Genomic DNA, 17,247 nt, shown 5'->3' on the forward strand with positions numbered 1-17,247 from the left:
CCCTATCCTACTGTCTCCACTGTGCTCATTCACTCCCAAGCGCTACTTTGTTCATTGACTTCTCTTTAGCATCTGTGGTCCCCTGACCCCATGAGAAGGTGACATCCTGAGAACAGAACCAGGCTGTCCACATTACCCCTGGATTCCTAGCACCAAAAGCATTGTGCAGCCACAGCAGGTGTTTCAAAGGCCTGATGGGTGGAGTGATAAAGTATCCACTGTCGATCTTCTCTAGCATCAGGGTCCATCCCCCCCTTTTTGATTCTATGGTGCTCCTTCTACTAAAGTGATCAAGTGATATATATATTGAACCTTGGGCCACATGCTTGCTAGGCAAGCATACCATTGAGCCATGTCCCCAGTCCATTTTTAATATGTGGGGGGAAGGAGGAGGATTCCTTAAGCACTCTTGACATGAATGAATAAATGATCTCAAAGCATTATGAGCCCAAGGTGGGGACTTAGCATGGCCATGACCCCCTTTACATGGAAATCTGAGCCCTGTTTGTTTCAATGACCATAAGGTTCAACTCCATATGTAGGAACCGTTATAAATAAAAATTTATTAACTCAATCATATTACAAACACACTAAAAAAAAAGGTTCACAAAAGGAACCCATAGAAAGTTCTTTTAAGAAAAAAATATTTTTATACTGAGCGATCATTCCTTAATTTTCTGGCCCTGTAGGTGTGTGCTGCTGGAAGTCGGATTTCCTTAAAGCAGCGTGCACTGGTAGGCTTTCCCGAAAGTTAACTCCCTTTACATGCACACAGCGCTTCACTAGTTAGTTGGAAATAACAGACAAGTCATTTCGTCTGACAGATGTGTCTGTGAAAATGGCTCCCTTCTCTGGGAAAAAGAAGCAGCAAAAAATCTTCCTCCATTCGTTCCTGAACAGCGACATGTTGTACAGAATTGGGTTTAGGGCGGAGTTGGCAAAAGTGAAGGCCACTACCCAGAAGAAAACGAACGGCCAGATGACTAGGTCCTGCTGGAAGTTCTGGATCAAGATCAGGAGGATGGTGATGATGATGGGACTCCACATGATGAAGAAGGAAACCATAAGCAGGAAGAGGGTGCGGAAGAGCCGATAGTCCTGCTGGGACACTCGGATCTGGTGGCTCTCGGAGTACGCCAGGCTCAACGTGAGCCTCTTCCTTGATGCTTTGGTGATCTGCAGAAAACACAAAGAACCGGAGCTACAGTGGGTCGTGGTGGCTCATGCCTTTAATTTCAACACTAGTCTCGGGGAGGTGGCGAAGAGGTGGGGGGAGCTACAAGTAAGTCACTGCTGACGTCAGGGTTGGTTGGTTTTTGTTTGTGGTAATGAGGACAGTGGATTGGGGTGGGACGAGAAATGGTGTGTTGTAGTCTAGCTGGTTACTTCTAACCTGGACATTATGTCTATGGGTCTGATATGCCAGTCTGCGACCTTTGTCCTGAGGGAAGAGAGCCAATGGGATGTGTTTTGACCTTGTCAGTGGCTCTTACTAACTTCCAATGCTGGGGCTGGTCCAGGCCCTGTCTCTCTTAGTCACATTGCCAGCTCTGGATGGGGGTGGGATTTGGGGCCTATTTTCCTAAGATCCCTGCATCTTGAGAAAGGAAGTAATTTTAAAGTCATTAGCATCATTCACAATTTGAGGAAGTTTAACTCATCAAAATGGCTTAAAATGCTCTTCTTACAGTTTTTTTTTAATTCCCCAATTAAAGAATGAATGCTTAACTGTCGAATGATTACATGATTGCTTCTCACTCAGCAGGGCATTTGGAGCCACCTGTTTGTGATAGAGACTAGGACTGCAGGTGCCCGCTGAACTGCTTGGAGCGCCCTCAAACAAAGCTCCTGAGGACCAGAACACCAGGATTCGAGCAATCAGGACTGCGGCGCTTTCCTGTTGGCTCCCTGCCACATGCGAGGCATTTATTTCATCAGTTGTCACCTTTAATCTTCACATATCCTCTCTGTATTCACATCACTGTTGGTCTTGCAAATTGATTCTCTGAAAATGTAAGTTACCTGCTGAAAGTCATTTTTCTGATACTAAATGGTTGGGAGCCCCACCTGTGAAAACTGAGCTCCAGAGGGGTTCCCATTCTACTGGGGGTGGGGGCGGGCCTCCTACCCACTCTAGTGTGCAGGTGGGGGGTGGCTCAGCCGTCACTTCCCGCTTTGTGGGGCCAGGGCTCTAGCAGGTGCCTGACAATGGCTGTGATAAAGTGATTGGCTCATAGCCAAGCACAGAAGATAATATTTTTTTTTCTAACAGATGCTACTGTTTGATTCTGATTCCACAGTCCCCAAAATTTGTAGAATCAGGAAGAAAATGAAACACTGTCATAAAATGAGGGTCCTTCCTTGCTCCCCATTCCTCCATTAGACTAGCTGGCAGGTCAGCATCAAGCCAGGATTTCAAACGTCTCTGGCTTCGCAGAAGGCCTCATGTGCTCTTAGGAAGGGCTCCATTACTTTCTGGAGATTAACTTTCACCCTCAAAACAAGCCACTAGGGGAGGTCCTGGGGTTCTCCCACCTCAGGAGCCCCAGTGCAGAGGTGTCCATGAGCTTCTTCACCCTGGCATTATTGCCAGTCTGAGGTGAGGGTGGGGCAGTGCTCTTTAGAATGTGCTCCGTGACCTCTGGAAACTTGGTAAAACATAAAATGTCTCTGAACAAAAGTTCCTATAAAGAACTATACCTTACGCTAACCCTTCTACAAGGCTGATTAACCAACTAGAATGTCAGTGATTGTCCAGAGGTTGGTGCTGCAGATCCAGAGACCAATTAGAATTTATTTTTGGCCACTTTTAGCCCCCTTAATAGTTATCCCACACCTACCTTTGCGTCTGCCCTAACATCCCGGGGACTGACAGGTGCAACCATTTATAATTTATTTACTCAAGAGAAGAGCAGCTTCCACCAACCAAAAGGCTTAATAATGTCATCAGACAACATCTGAGGTCTACAGCAGAGGATTCCTTGGTTGGCTGTGACCCACCTACCCGAGGTTCCCACCAATGTATTTGAAAACCATCTTGATGTATGACTTTCTTTTTTCCATTACTATTTTTTTAAAAAGCTTCATGAAACAGTTACTGTTAGTATTTTGGAACACAAGCTGCTTCTGGGTTGCCCAGCAACCTATCATGTGGCCTCAGCCAGTCAGGTGACCACACCTGGAGGGCGTGGTTACCTTCCAACTTAAAGGGCCCACCCCGACACGTGGTCCCTCTCTTGCTCTCTCTCCCTCTCTTTCCCCTTCTCTCTCTCTCTCTCTCTCTCTTGCTTTCTCTGGGGCGCCCCCCTTTCCCTCTCCCTCTCTCTTCCCCCACCATGTCCTGCTACCCACATCCTCCCTGTCCCTCCTAATAAACGTCTCGCAGAGAATATCGGTTGGCCCCCTGCCTCATCTATTTGGAACATGGGATTTGAGGTAGCCCGAATCTGCATTCCTGGGCCACGGCCACTCATATTTGGCTCCAGAATAAATTATCTCCTATCCTTTTTAGGTTGAAAGTTGTGGGTTTTTTTTCACACATGCAGTGAGGCTCACTTTGAGACGCCTGGATTTAGTGAGGGGATAGAGGTCTGCACTACTCTTAAACTGGCTAGGTCACCTTTGCGCACAAGAGCCTAAGAACTGCTAATCCCAGACAGCTGCTTGGTTTGGAGTTTTGCTCCCTAGACCTTTAAAAAAGTCCATTTTTAAAACAGACCTTTTGTGACTCATTGTAGCCATGTGAGCTTTGGAAGGCCACCCAACACCCCTTTGCTACACCAGCTGGATGCTGGCAGTGAAGGGGAATCCTACTGACAGAAGTTGGGGCCTGGAGGGTTTACTTAGCTCCCTTTGTTTAGTTAGCTCCAATTGGCTCATCGGTAGTGTCCTGATTAGAATCATGAGACAAGAGGCCCCACCTGCCTAGAGGTCTACCCTCAAAAACACATGACTAGAGGAGGAAAGCAAGACTGGAGAGAGTGGCATCAAGGTGGACATGTGAAAGAAGTCAGGTGGCAAGAGACTGGAAATGCTTCCCAACACCCATGCAACAACAAAGTGCATTCAAGAAAAGCCTTCCGTAGCCTTAGGCAATATGCAAGCACGGGAAAGGCACACGCAATGCAAATTATCCCTAAAGGGTTATAAGCCTAGAGGCGCCCCCCCCCCCCAATTGTTGTTCTTTTACTTGGAAACCTTCCTCCCCATTCTCCACATCTCATTAAGTCACTCCCACTCCCAGGAATGTCTTTCTCTTATTGATCTGACCCTGTTTCTAATATTAATCATGTGTCCCTGATACCATTCTTTGCCCCGGAACACAAGTACCTGGAAACTTCAGCAGGTGTCTCCAGGCCTCAGGACACATATCTAAGCCTAGAACATGACCCCAGTTCCCAGTGGCAGGTAGTGAGGGCCAGGCGTTATGTTCAATTGACACAGATTTTAGTTTCCCAGCTAAGCTCTTCAAGGCAGAGGAATTTCCATCTGCAGGCCGTGGAGTCACTGCTTTACTCTGTAAATATTTACTGAGACTCTACTGTACGCTAAGCTTTCTTAAAGAGGCTGCACACAGTGCGAGAAACAAGGAAGCCCTGCCCACTGTGCTCCCATGCCCTCTGCATGTGGCCAGTGGGAGAGAGAACGAGAAACACAGGTACAGTGGCAGAGACATCAGAGACTATCACTGTTACGGTTGCTGGGTAAACTTGTAAACTTTATCCGAAGCTGCCAGCCCTAACAGTCTGATCCAAGGCACTTAGGAATTACTGGGAAGCTGTTCCCTTGGGGGAACTGTCAATAGGAAAAACATCACTGAAAATGTATGGTGTGTCTGAGTCACAAGGAAAGAGGAAGCAGAGAGGGTGAAGGGCAAAAACAGTCACTGCCCAGCACATGAAGCAGTAAGGGCCATCAGCAGGGGAAGAGGCAGTTGGATGCCCAGGTCAGAACCAGCAAAGGTTGAAGCAGGACTTCCCACTGGGACCTCTACATAATACCAGCCAAGAGAGATGCTCTGTGTGCAGAAGGGGCCACTGTGATCAGATTTAGCAATGCTGTCTAGTTTATTTCCTTGCTGGGGATGCCCAAAGCACACTGGTACAAGAAAGTTCTAGGTCCCACAGCAGAGAATTCCATGCAGCTAGCTCAGAGTTCCCTAGGTTGGTTTGCATGACAGTTTCTATATCCAGCTTCCCATGTCTCTCTAGTGAGCCACTGAAGGATGCTGCTTTGCAATGAAAGAATGAGGTAGAGTGAGAAGAGAATCTTTCAAGCCTGGAAATGAAATCCAAGTTGGAGGTGGGGTCAAGCCTGGTAGGGAAGGGGGTGGTGAAAGCTCTGCCTCCAGGGGATACTGATGTTCATTCAGTGTGGGCTACAGTCCTGCTCCTGGCAGAAAAGGCCTGGGCAGGAGGGCTGGTTCAGTGTGCCTGGGCTGTGCACCTTCTGCGGGAGGAGATGCCAACTCTGAGGCCCTGTCCAGCCTGACAAACTCACAAGTCCAAAGTGAGAATAAATGTCATGATCCTCATAGGAAAAAGTGAAACTGTCCATTTTAGTGGTAGTATAGAATCTAATTTTTAAAAAAATCTTCTTTTTGTACTAGTGTTGGGATTTTTCAGACATTACATCTGTTCTTTCTGTGTTAATCACAGGCGTATTTAATTTTCGTGGAAACTGAGGCCCACCTTCAATCAGTGGTTTGTCCATAGTTACATGGTAGCAAAGCTTAATCTTGAGCCCATCTCATTGCTATTTATCCAGAGACTGCCCACTGCCCAAGCAGAGAGGCCCTGCAGATCATTTTGCTGTGCTCCAAAGCTTGTATATGCTCATGTGCAAGTATAAACTGAGCACCTATAGGCCAGCTCCAGGCTTGCAGGTGCAACAGTAAACAAAACAGGCTTTGCTCTCACTGAGCTTGTAGCCTCCGGGCAGTGGGAATGACAGACAACAGGATGCCTGTTTGGAGAAGCCTATTAGTGAGGGATTGACAGGAATGCTTCCAGGGAAGAATTCAGAGTAAGTGAGAAGTAGTCCCTACAGCAAACCAGAGAAGAGAGATCCTGGAGAGGAAATAGCAGGTGTCATGGCCCTGGGGCAACCGTGTGTGACAGTTTTTGAAGGACAGTCTCCAGCCTGCCTGTACATGAGACGGGAGGAAATTCGGGGATCAGGCAGAAGGCAAGTGGCACAAGACTTTAGATTGGGGCTTTGGACATGGTTCATGCGTACGAAAGGGATGGGTCTAAATTTCCTCTGTGACTGAGCCCTCAGGTAGCTTTCCACAGCTGCAAACCGCAGATCTTCTGCTGCTTGTGGAAGCAGCTGCAGCGGTCTGTGGTGTGGAGATGTGCAGGCCTGGCTGTGAGTTTAGACTCAAGTGTGGGGAGAGCACCATGCACATGCTGTCCAGAGCAGGAAGAGGAGGGTTCTTTCTCCTTCCTGATGCAGAAGGCCTTTCTGATTTTCCCAGCTGGGAAGGCCCAGCAATGAGACTGAGATTGGGGTGGGTGGGCAATCACACTCCCCACGGGAAGGTGTGTCACACGTGGAAAGGGAGCACCCCGGAGCCCTCTTAACCTCCTCAGGTTTCAGGAGTGGCCACCAACAAGAGGAGCACAGATAGCACTGCCACTCCCAGCCAGTTTGCTCCAGCCATGACTACTTATTCTTATTCCAAACCTTGACCTGTTGTTTGACCTCTGGGAAACCTCGGTGATGCCATTTCCTAGCACACCCAGAGGGAAAGGTTGGAAAAACAGCCCAGCCCTGCAAATAGCATCTGCCATTTTACTCCATGCCTACCTCGATCAGGCGGGCAGTTTTGATATATTTGCCCTACGCAACTTCACACTGGAACTAAGGCTGCCTTTTTTGTAGATGATGGAACTGGGGCCCAGGGAGTGCAAGTAGCAGGCCCAAGCCACACAGCAAAGTAAATCAGAAGTCAAGACTCAGAGATAAGCAATTTTAAAAGAAGCGTCCAAGCCTCATGTCTGTTCCCATGGTTCTTTGCTCTTCGCCATGCCCCTCACTGATCCCTCATACTTGTGCAACAGCTAACAGCTTTAGTTTTGCACCGACAAAACATTACTCTCCCTCATGCTACGGTCTTTCTTGCTTTAAATCTCAGCATCGATGTCCAGCCGCCTCTCCGGCAAAGATTTTTCTAGGCATATGACAACTTGCACACTCCTGAACCACACCCAATCCCTGCAAACATTCTGCACAAAGCGCTCTTAACAAAGCTCTGCGGAATTGAAGTACGGAGACTCCGGGCCCAGTCTGCCTGGGTTTAAATGCTGAAGTTGCTCATGACCTCGGGTAAATTGCACACCTCTGTGTCAACTCATTTGAGAATTGTATTAGGATTGGGTGAGTTGGTGCTTGCTGCATGATAAACACTACATGTGGCCTAGTATAGTAGTGAATTCTTGTAATCCTAGTACTTTGGAGGCAGAGACAGAAGTGTTGATGCAAGTTCCAGGCCAGTCTAGTCCACATAGAGAGTTATAGGCTTGCTAGATCTATATAGTAAGATCCTGCTTCACCAAAACCAAAAGAATATAAATATTTATTAAAATTATTCTATTTTTCTCTGTCATTTCTCTTCTTTCATTTTGGCTTTATGATACTGATTAATTCTTCTGTAACATTAAAATATGCCATACCATCCATTGCAAACATTTTTTCAGGTCTTCACACCCTGAAATTTGCCTCAAATATTAGAATAAGCCCAAAGCTTGGATCTCTTTAGAGATGAAGAGCCGTGGGATTATTTCAGGTAGAGTTAAACAATGTCTCCCACAGAATCAGGGACAGGAGCCTTAGGTGAGGTTGGCCTGGTGTGTGTTCTGAGCTTTATAAGAAGGCTACAGATCCACAGCCATAAAGGGCCGTAAAAGTGGCCAGAAGGTGAGCACCTGATAGACACACCTGTTTATCATGACCCACACATAAGATGCTATAAAACCAGGAATCAGACACTGCATACTGCCAAGAGGGCTTAAGAGCTTTGAGGTAAACCTTACAAGTGGGCCTAAATACACACGCTTGTGTTTGCTGGGTGGTATCTTCCATGCCTTTAGAGGCAGGAAGCAAAGGCCAGCCCATCTTTTATAAGTCTGTGTACATACACTTTTCCAGGAGACATTTACTTCCTGTGTCTACACTCACATGAAGTGGATATTCCCAAGGATGAGGTCACTGACCCATGGGGACAGGAAACACTCCTGGCCCAAGTTCTATTCTCTATCCAGGAGCTGCTTTATGATCCTGTTCAACTTGTGAGCAGAATACGTAAGCTGGGTGTGATTTTATATTAGCCTATGATACTTCCATAAAAAAGTCTTATGAAGTAGACATTGTTGATCACTGCTGTGTCTGTGGGAAAACAGTGGACGTAACTCCAAATCCATAAAATGATTGCATCATGCCTATGTGACGAAAGCTGCATAGCCCTTAACCAAGAACAAGATAAGATACAGGAACTGATAAAGAAAGATGTCCTGATGTGATGTTGAGTGAAAAAAAAAAAAAAAAAAAAGGAAGTTACCAAAAAGCATCATCTCATATCTGAAAAGAACAGTGAACAGCGTCAACAGCCATCTAAGCATTGGAACCTACAATTTCGTAGGTTCATCATACACACACAAGTGTACATGAGGAGACATAGTTGGGTTATTAAGATTGGGAAGAGAATAGATTTTCAACTTCTGTGTTACACAGTTATTTGCCTATTTCCAACTCAGTGTTTTTATAACCTGGTACTATTTTAATGATGAACAAAAAAGGTTCACAAAAGCATAACTAATCAAGAAAACCAAAGCCTAAATAAATACATAAACTTTCATCCCTCGTTGTTACCAGGGGGTAGCAGAGGATCTGCTTAGTGAATCACGATTGTACTATTAGAACCTCCATGGAATCCTCTAACCAGGAAGTTCTAAAACTCTACTGGAAATGCCAACAAGGAGTGAAGTTTCAGAGCAGAACTGAAACAAACATACCTGCAAAATTTTGGAGTAACTGATCACAATGACCAGGCCTGGCACCAGGAAGTTGAAAGTCACGAAAAACACATCCCACGAGATTTCTCCTATGCGGTTGGGCCAATCCAATGTGCAAATTGGGATTTCCTGGTTATGAAAGGGAAAACAACGTCACTTAAATTCTGGCTTCTTTCTTAGCCCTCAGCCCAGTCCTAGTTTGGGGTACAGTACAATGTTACACTGTGTGTGACACAGTTGCTGTGACAGGGAGTCCTAAAATCCACGCCCCTTTTTCCCAGGACATTGCCTCTTAGACCAGAGCCTAGAGCTACCACAATTACAATTGCCATTTTCCAGGAAGGCACCTCAATCTCAGAATCATAGGGAGCAGGTAAGAACTGGAGGCATTTCCCAGGATTGGGCTTTCCACTTCCCTAGGCTGGCAGGCAAAGAGGGTATGAGCCTTCTCTTTCAAGCCTGGTGCTTTAAAAGGGAGAAACTTGACCTCAGAAAGGTCACCTACGTGGAAGTAACATGACTCACACAAAGCGTTTGAAGACAGGATGGAGGATCCAGTGACACTTTGCTGAATCAACGGGTAAAATATTGCTTACTTGTGTCAAAGTCAGGTACACACTTGTAGTCCAGCTACTCTACAGACCAAGGCAAGAAGAGTGGAAGAACCAAGGAGCTTGAGACAAGCCTAGGCAACATAGTGAGACCCTACCCCAAGACATGGATGAAGGAATGAGTGAATACACACATACACACACACACACACACACACACACACACACACACACACATACAAAAGTGGGGCTGAAGAGATGGTTCAGTGGTTAAGAGCACTTGCTGCTCTTGCAGAGGACCAGGGTTCAGTTCCCAGCACCACATGGCAACTCACAACTATCATTAACTCCATTTCCAGGGGATTCAATGCCCTCTTCTGATCTCCACATACACCGGGCACACATGTGGTGCACAGATATACATGTAGGTAAAACACTTGTGTGCACATAAAATAAAAATAAATAAATCCTTAAAAAGCAGAAACATGAAACTCAAAAACAGTGACAATGAACAACACACACACACACACACACACACACACTGTATCAGTCTAGCTCAAAGAATAGGCCATCCCTCTTCAAGAAAGTGTATGGTGCCCTGACTTGGGAACCTTGGCCTTGTGTACCTCCTCCCTGGGAATAGGATAGAGACTGAGAGCAAACAACTGGAACGGTAGAAAGGACACATGAAAGCTGGTGATTACGCTGCTATCACTGTGCTATGTTGAACCAAAAGTTTGATGCTAACTACAAAGCCAAGGTATGAGGGACCTACTGAACAGGAAGAATTCTGTCACTACAACAGTTCTTCCACTGAGCAAATTTGTCAGTGGAAATAGAATAGGAATTTGAACGTATCTTCCCGCCCCTGAACTTCTTCTGTTTTTTAGAACACAATTTACCCCAAACCCTCCCGAACATCAAAATATAGGTTTAAGAGAATGTGCTATGTAAAAGATCATATCATTGATTTTTGATAGACTAGACCATTCATTCATTAATTTGATCAATAGTTATTGAATGCTACATACACTAGGGAAAAACGAATAATTTTTAACATTTGCCAATGTGAATCATAATTGAGCAAACTCAGCATGTTGTCAAATATTCACTAAGTTTCATAGCCGGAATTGGTAGAAAACAGCAGCATTTCATATTTATTTGACATCTACTGTGTACCAAGAACCGCTCCTACACTGGAACATCCACACTTAGAACAGCCTCATTGGAACTCACGTTGTTAGTTTTCCCATTTCACAGAAGAGGGAACTAAAGTCAGAAACATCCTTCAAAAGCAATAGCCTAGAACACTAAAAGTTAATTGTTTTTATTGGCAACATTTTGCCCCCGAAAGAATGTAGTTAAAGAACTACTTGGTAGAGAGCTACCAGGAAAACTTCCCAAGGCAAAAAAAATGGAAGGTACTAGGATTACAGATGTGCACACCACACCTGGCGTATTCGGTGTTAGGAACTGAACACAGGGCATCATGCATGCCAGGCAAGCGCTCTACCAAATAAGCCATATCTCTGGCCCCAGAGTTTTCTCCTTATCACTATTTTTGGTCAGCTTACAAAGGAATGGGTTTCACTGTTACATCTTTATCCATTTTATTACTAGATATTACTCTTATTCATCTCCCCAGTGCCTTCCCCATCCCCCTCCACTTTCTGCTGATCCTTTTTCTCTCTTGCAAATATGACATATATTTCCTCCCCTTCTGCTTTTATGATATATACATTCCATCACCCTCTGTTGCTCCCATTGCCTCTTCCTTTCGTTATCTAAATGTTCTAAATTCTGCTATGCATCTTTTTTTTTTTTTTTTTTTTTTTTTTTACAGGGTTTCTCTGTGTAGCCTTGGAAGTCTTGGACTCCAGTTATAGACCAGGCTGGCCTTGAACTCACAGAGATCCACCTGCCTCTGCCTCCCATAGTGCTAGGATTACAGGTGTGTGCCACTGAGCACACTCTGTAGGGCCCCACCAAAGCATGCTGAGCTGGGCAAGGATGAGGCATGTGATGCCTGGCACACAGTAGGTACTCAGTACAAAACTGCAGAACGAGAATCTTCCCAGACTCTCCGTGGGTGGGCACACCGTCTACAGGCTCTGCTCCAGCGCTGACCCTTCTCCACTTGGGGGATTTATTAAACGCTGTCTGAGTCTAGCTCTTTGCATCTAAGTTCCTCCAGTGATTGTTCTTGCAGCACTCCAGGGAACGCCTAGGCAAACTGCCTCCCCTGTCCCAGGGCTTCAGCTAAAATGGAAGGTCTCAAGACAGTTTTAAGGTATGAGGAAATGGGTATCTTCTCTTTTATTAACATTTGTTTGTTATTCATTTAGTTATCTATTTGAGACAGAGCCATTTATTTATTTGTTTGTTTGTTTATTATTTGGGACAGGGTCTTATTAGTTCAGGCTGGCCTTTAGCTTACTATGTGGCTAAGGATGATGTCAAACTTTCTGAACCTCTTATATCTACCTCCCTCACACAGAATTCCAGGTATGGATCAGGTTTAGCCTGGTTTAGGCGCTGCTGGGGGTGAAACCAGGGCCTTGTGCATGCTAAGCAAATACTCCACCAATAGAGCTACACTCCCCGGCACTCAACTCTCTTCTTGAGTCACAATATCTCACTAAATTTCTCAGGCTGGCTATGACTTCATGATCATCCTGCCTCAGTTCCAGGGTGCTAGGACTACAGGAATGTACCAACACAGACTTCCGAAAAGGTATTCTCTAATATTTGTTAACAGAGGCAAGCTGACTGTGAAAATCTCCTCAGACAATCCACACTCCGTGGAGAGACAAGATAACTTACTGACTTTGCATTATAACAGGGAAGGGCAGCATAAAGGGTCCACAAGGCCTCTAAGACCCACGAGTTCAGGGACTAGGGCAACCAGAGCTATTACATTATGGAAGTACTCTCTGCGTGGTTTTTTCTTCTTTTAGAAACTAATAATGAGAACCCCCTACTTGTGGGGTTCCTAGACCACAGACCGCACTGGACTACCTACTCAGCATCTGGGCCTATGTGTGTTTATGTGGCTTGTGGTGGGGTGGGTGGAGAAGGGTGCTCAGCAAATGTTTGTGGCATGAATGGACAGCACATTCTAGCCAAAGTGGACAGTCTTCCCTACCCAGAAGTGTAGGTCACCGCCAGGCCAGGGTCACAGCACACACAGGTAGGCATCCTGTTGGAGCAGACTGAGCTGACCTGGCCGAGAAGTTAGCATTGCTAAGAGGCATCCACCCTCTTGAAATGGCAGCTGGTTGTGTTGAGCAATCAGAACATTTATGCTGTTTTGAAGGATGTTTAAATGTTGATGCCCAAAGATAAGGAAACTAATAATAGCTAGTAATTCTTGAGCACTTAGCTGCATGCACCAGGGATTGGTCCATCCACCAAACACAAGTCCCCATGGCAACCTCACGTAGTTGACACAGGAGACCCGTACTTCAAACAAGGAGAGCGCTGTGGACAGGGCTGGGAAGGCTTGCCCACTGTGGGGCAGGGACTGTTCCGGAATGTGAGACGCCAAGGCTCACACGCAAATACCAAATAGGTTAGAATTACTAGCACAGCTATCAGCTCCCCTGGATGGCAAGGTATCCAGAGCCTACATGGATGAAGGTTTGAAGAGTCTCACAACAGCAGAGGTTTGAAGGGAAGGGGGGGTCGGGGAGGGAGCTCCCTGCGCTGGGTTTAGTGGGAAGGAAATAATTCTTCAGCCAAAGCCTCCACTTGGAGCATCCCACTGGGAAAGACAAATAAGAGCCACAGGCCGGAAGCTGTCATTCTAAGGGCTTGAAAAAAAAATTGTCTTGTTTGTATTTATTTGCTTATTTACTCATTTATTTATTTAGAGACAGGGCATCACTCCATAACCCAGGCAACCTCGAACTTATGGCAATTCTCCTGCCTCAGCCTCCTGAATGCTGTGATTGCAGAGGTGAGTTGCCACGCCTGGCTCTGCTAATGTTACATGTGAAACTCACCTCAGTCTAAACCAGATTCTCCTCTGCCATTTTCTTTCTTAATTGGCTAAATCCTGTCACTCTCCTTATCCTTACCCCTATTCCCTCCTGTTCTTCTAACTTATTTCTTCAACTACTCAGTTTATAAAATGGAATGCTTCCCACAAAGCCAGACCATAGCCTTTGAGGAACTGGGGAGTTTCTTCGTATTAGGATCCTTTAGCATGAATACAAAAAACATGGAATGCACAAGTCCTCTTATTCTTAAGGGGACTATATCCTAGAATCCCCCAGAAAATAATGGAAACCACAGGGGCACTGACCCCCATATGCATTGTTCATTTTTCTATGCATACAATCCTTAGGCTAAATTTTGTTATGAATTAGAGATAGTAAGAGATTAACCAGAAACAATTAAAAATTACAACCATAGACTGAAATTAAAGGTATATAAATCAGGATGTTTCCTGGAATTTCCAATTACTATTTTCTGACCTCACTTGCCCATAGGTAACTGAAGTCACAGTAGCTAAAATAGTGGAAAGTAAAGCCCCAAAGATGGGGAGATTACTGAATTCCCTAAGAGAGAGGATAGCTAGCCAGGCATGATGTCCCAAGCCTTCAATCCCAGCACCAGGGAGGCAGAGGCAGAGACAGGGAGTTTGAGGCCAGCATGCTCTACACTGAGACAGCTAGAGCTACACAGAGAGGCCCTACCTCAAAGAACAGAGTGTGTGTAAGGGTAGAGGGGGAGGAATAGCTCAGAGGGGAAGGGTAGGGAGAGAAAGTAGCTGAGGGAGAGGGACAGGGACAGGGAGAAAGAGAGCAAAGGACAGGAAGGGGAGATGACAAGACAGGGAGTCAGAACACTGTCCTACTTTTTTTCACTGCAAGCTTCTCCATCCCAACCTGGCCCCTAAAGCAATGTGAGCTCATACTGCCCCAGTGGCGTTGCCCAAATGCCACTCCAAAGACCCTTGAAAGCAGGAAGGTGCTTTTTCATTAAAACAAGAGGGACCTAACCCTGATCCCGCTGCAGGTCCCAGAAGCACCTGCAGTAAAATTCTGGAAGTGCTGTAGAGGGCTCTAAGGTTCCAGGTACACACACACATCCCCCCCCCAGGGGTGGATGAGCACAGAGTGGACCACACTAGCAAGGACCTCCTTGCTCAAACAGCAGTGACCACGTTAGTACACGATGTCAGTCTGGGTTTGGCTGGGAGGAAACAAGACTCTTTTCTCTCTCTCTCTCTCTCTCTCTCTCTCTCTCTCTCTCTCTCTTTAGTGTTATTTGTCAGCAAAATAGGATTGTACCTGAATGGATTTTAAAAGGGACAGTACACCTGGAAATTTAAGCTATCCTATTTGGTCTTAATTCTTGGAATTGAAATCTTTCTGTGTTGAGAACAAGAAACCCTTTAAGTTCTATGAAAAATACAGTAGTATTTGTTGTAACTCAGTGGAAGAAAAATCATATTAAACAAATACCTGAGGGCAGGCCCTCCCTCTTTTTGGGATGTCCACCATTTTGAGATGGTGGCACCTCATTGTCACCGTGTTGGGCCATATTCATAGCTATGCACATAGTATCTACGTGTGGGCAGTTGGCTATATGTTGGACATGACTGATCTAGCTGATTCCTTCGGTATGGAGTTAGTTCTGAGCTTTCACTTATTCCAGAAGCATTTATGTGGCCTGTCCTGATTCTTAGGTATATCTGGGCTAAGGACAAGACAAGCCTGGAGTGAGACAGAGGCCTTGGTCTCTTCCAGGCCAGCAGCTCAGCTAACTCTAGATCTCCTGTACCCATGAGGAAAGATATGGCCTCAGACTTACATGTTCTTTAACGAAATGCCACAGGCCTGATTGATTCCTGCTCATTAGCCATTCAAAGTCATTATCAAACAAACATTTCCCTCCATGTTTTTTGTTTGTTTCGAGACAGGGTTTCTCTGTGTAGCTTTGGCTGTCCTAGACTTGCTTTGTAGACCAGGCTAGCCTTGAACTCACAGAGATCCACCAGCCTCTGCTCCCCTGAGTTTTGGGATTAGAGGCATGCACCACCTTGCCCAGCATCCCTCCATGTTTGGGGAGTTTGATTTTTATTTTTTTGTAAGATACCATTTGCCTAGATTGTAGCCTTCATCCATCCTCCCCATCAATAAAAATAAGTGATAGGTCTGTGGACACTGCCACCCCTAAAAGCCCTCCTGTGTGTTCAGGGGTCAGGGTGGGGCGCTCTCACTCAAACAGTGTTTCTTTAACTGGGGAGCAGGAGCCCTTCCCCCAGGCGACATCCCAGCACTGTAGGGCTTCCCGTTGGGACTGCAATTCTAAGCAGGAGGCTAACTCTAAGGGAAATGCTAGGTACCCCCGCTTTCTTGTCTGTAGAATACGAGTGATAATAACAGTAGCATGACATCTGGAGAAAAAGCAGAAACTCTGTGACCTCGCCCCCCTGTGTCCCACCTGGCTATAAACTCCCATTGCTTAATTAGCCTTATAACAATCTCTGTATTTTGCAAAAAATCTGGGAGAGTCCCTTAACCGCGGCTGGGAGGACTCACCCACTTGGCACTGTGGAGAAACTGATGAAATTAAATTTGGGCAGTGAGTCTGCCAAAAAGGATTCAATTCCACCAACGACCTATTATTTAACTAATCACCACCACCCCAGCTCACCGCTTGGGTCAGATTCCCACCTCCCACCCCGGTCCACCAGAACACCTGTCGCACTGCACGCAACCAGCGCTCACCTGGTCCCCGCCGGGAAGGCGCTGTGGGACCACGCGGAACAAGATGCAGAGGGGCAGCGCTGCCAGCGCCGAGTAACCCCAGATGAAAGCCAGCAGGGAGGCCTGCGTCCGCCGCCCCGGGCCTCTCAAGCCGCGCTGCAGGCGCACGATGCACACCATGCGCTCCAGGCTGACCGCGGCCAGCGTGAGGATGGTGACGCTGCCGCTCATGGTCATCACGTAGAAGAGCAGGTGGCAGACGACGGGGCCCAGCAGCCAGGCCTCGGTCCAGCGCACGACGAGCACTAGAGGGATGGCGCTGGTGAACAGCAGGTCCGCGCAGAAAAGGTTGAGCACCAGGCTGGCTGTCGCCCCGCGGCGCCGACGGCGCGCCACCAGCACCAGGGCACACGCGTTGCCCAGCAGTGACACCACGAAGATGAGCCCCAGCGCGGTGGTCTCCACGACGCTCAACACCAGCCAGCGGTCGCCCTTGACATCCGAGAAGAAAGAGAAGTGGGTGCGATTGATTGGGTCCGGGGTGCGCGAGGGGCCGGGGGCCGTCGTCTGCGCGCACTCAGGGGACATGCCAGGCGCCCGGCCGCCCGCCGCTGTCTGCAAGAGCGCTCATCTGCAAGGTGACTGAGTGCCAAGGCGGGGAAAGAGGGAGGGAGGAGGTTGCGACACCTCCCCTCGGCCCCCCTCCTGCCCTAGTTGCCCGGGCACTGGGCGTAGGAGCTGCGTCCAGGGCGCACCGGAACGAGGAAGTGCCTGGCAACACTAGTCTGAACAACGTGGGTGGGGATGTGGCCACCAAGGCAGAGGCTTCAGACCCTCGGGCAGTCTGAGAGCTGTTAAGCTAGAAAACTAAAGCATCCCAACCCCCACCCACACCCCCTTACAACCCCTTACAACCTTCTCCATCTTTCATGGACACTGATCATTGAAAGCCCTTTAACCATC

General features: G+C 46.9%; 1 protein-coding gene across 1 annotated transcript; it reads right to left on the minus strand.

Moving 5' to 3' along the window:
- Window positions 1-143: 143 nt before the first annotated feature.
- On the minus strand, window positions 144-16,958 carry Ffar4 (free fatty acid receptor 4). The gene is made up of 3 exons (XM_055613994.1): window positions 16,306-16,958; window positions 9,015-9,143; window positions 144-1,176 (listed from the first exon to the last, which is right to left on the minus strand). Exons 1-3 carry the CDS (start codon window positions 16,870-16,872, stop codon window positions 787-789), a joined length of 1,086 nt encoding a protein of 361 aa, XP_055469969.1. The 5' UTR covers window positions 16,873-16,958; the 3' UTR covers window positions 144-786.
- Window positions 16,959-17,247: the final 289 nt, after the last annotated feature.

This window comes from Psammomys obesus, unplaced genomic scaffold (genome assembly GCF_907164565.1).
Source record: "Psammomys obesus unplaced genomic scaffold, mPsaObe1.curated_primary_1811, whole genome shotgun sequence".
Classification (NCBI taxonomy): domain Eukaryota; kingdom Metazoa; phylum Chordata; class Mammalia; order Rodentia; family Muridae; genus Psammomys; species Psammomys obesus.

Excerpts from the sequence above, each read along its gene's own strand:
- Ffar4 (XM_055613994.1), bottom strand. The coding sequence starts at position 16,872 with ATGTCCCCTGAGTGCGCGCAGACGACGGCCCCCGGCCCCTCGCGCACC. Across the intron at positions 9,144-16,305 it reads GCCTTCCCGGCGGGGACCAG|GAAATCCCAATTTGCACATT; the intron begins GTGAGCGCTGGT and ends TTTCATAACCAG. Across the intron at positions 1,177-9,014 it reads GTTACTCCAAAATTTTGCAG|ATCACCAAAGCATCAAGGAA; the intron begins GTATGTTTGTTT and ends TGTTTTCTGCAG.